We start from the raw sequence: 783 nt of genomic DNA, 5'->3' as shown, positions 1-783 counted from the left end.
GTTTTAAAACAGTGATTAGTGACAAATAGTGAACAGTCTGAATCGGACTAAATGAGGAATATGAACACTACGGAATAAAATGCATCCACAGTATTGATACTTCCAAGAAAGTGTTGCTACGACTGTTCCAGTTTGCTTAAGTCTTATGCGTTTTCTGTTAATCAATTTACTTTCGTTCTCGTTTGAAATTCACATAAGCAACCCAACCATCCTGAACAAAACGGCAACCACTGAACCATCCTTTTTTTAGGAATCACTTTCGCCGCCTTCCTCCTTGCCCTGGCCGCCCTCACGCACGCAGCCGACACCACCCACAAAGACGACGCACGACTTTTCTACGACGACAAAGACACCTCCGTCACCATCGGCGGCGCGTCCCTCTTCTACATCGGGGTCATCTTCGTCGGCCTGCTCTTGCTCGCGTCTGTCCTGGGCCTCTTCGGGACATCGGCCAAGGTTGCTCAGCCCTACGACTACGTCTCCGCCACGTAAGTTTCACCTCGTATGGGATTCGAAGTAATTTTCATGTGCATGGGCAATGTGCAAGAACTATGTAATATGATTGTGGCAAATTTATATCAATTCTCTAATTTATCTTTCTGTTCCAACAGTGCTTACGGTGCCGCCCCAGCCTACGACGAGAAGAGCACCTTCAAAGTGCACCAGGTGATTGAGGATGCTATTAACAAGTTCCAGTAGCTGAAAATGGCAAAAGATTTGTTCACCTGATTAACCAAGAAGACAGTGAAACCCGTGATTGATCTGTTGTTCGTTTGTTTACAC

At 46.0% G+C, this 783-nt stretch overlaps 1 protein-coding gene across 2 annotated transcripts in view; it reads left to right on the top strand.

The window, feature by feature from the left end:
* LOC119593796 overlaps nucleotides 1-783 on the top strand; it is a 7,846-nt gene that overhangs the window by 399 nt on the left and 6,664 nt on the right. Inside the window, exons 2-3 of one of the 2 annotated variants that reach the window (XM_037942821.1) lie at nucleotides 251-488; nucleotides 612-777. The exons of the other annotated variant lie outside the window; for it this stretch is intronic. Of the exons in view, the coding sequence (XP_037798749.1) occupies nucleotides 251-488; nucleotides 612-699 (326 nt within the window). The 3' untranslated portion in view covers nucleotides 700-777. Of the gene's footprint in view, nucleotides 1-250; nucleotides 489-611; nucleotides 778-783 lie in introns of those variants that run through there. 2 annotated transcript variants of the gene reach the window in all.

The sequence above is a fragment of the Penaeus monodon genome, chromosome 32 (genome assembly GCF_015228065.2).
Source record: "Penaeus monodon isolate SGIC_2016 chromosome 32, NSTDA_Pmon_1, whole genome shotgun sequence".
In the NCBI taxonomy this organism is placed as follows: domain Eukaryota; kingdom Metazoa; phylum Arthropoda; class Malacostraca; order Decapoda; family Penaeidae; genus Penaeus; species Penaeus monodon.
Note: the sequence above shows the minus strand (reverse complement) of the source record. Positions and strands in the feature narration are given on the sequence as shown.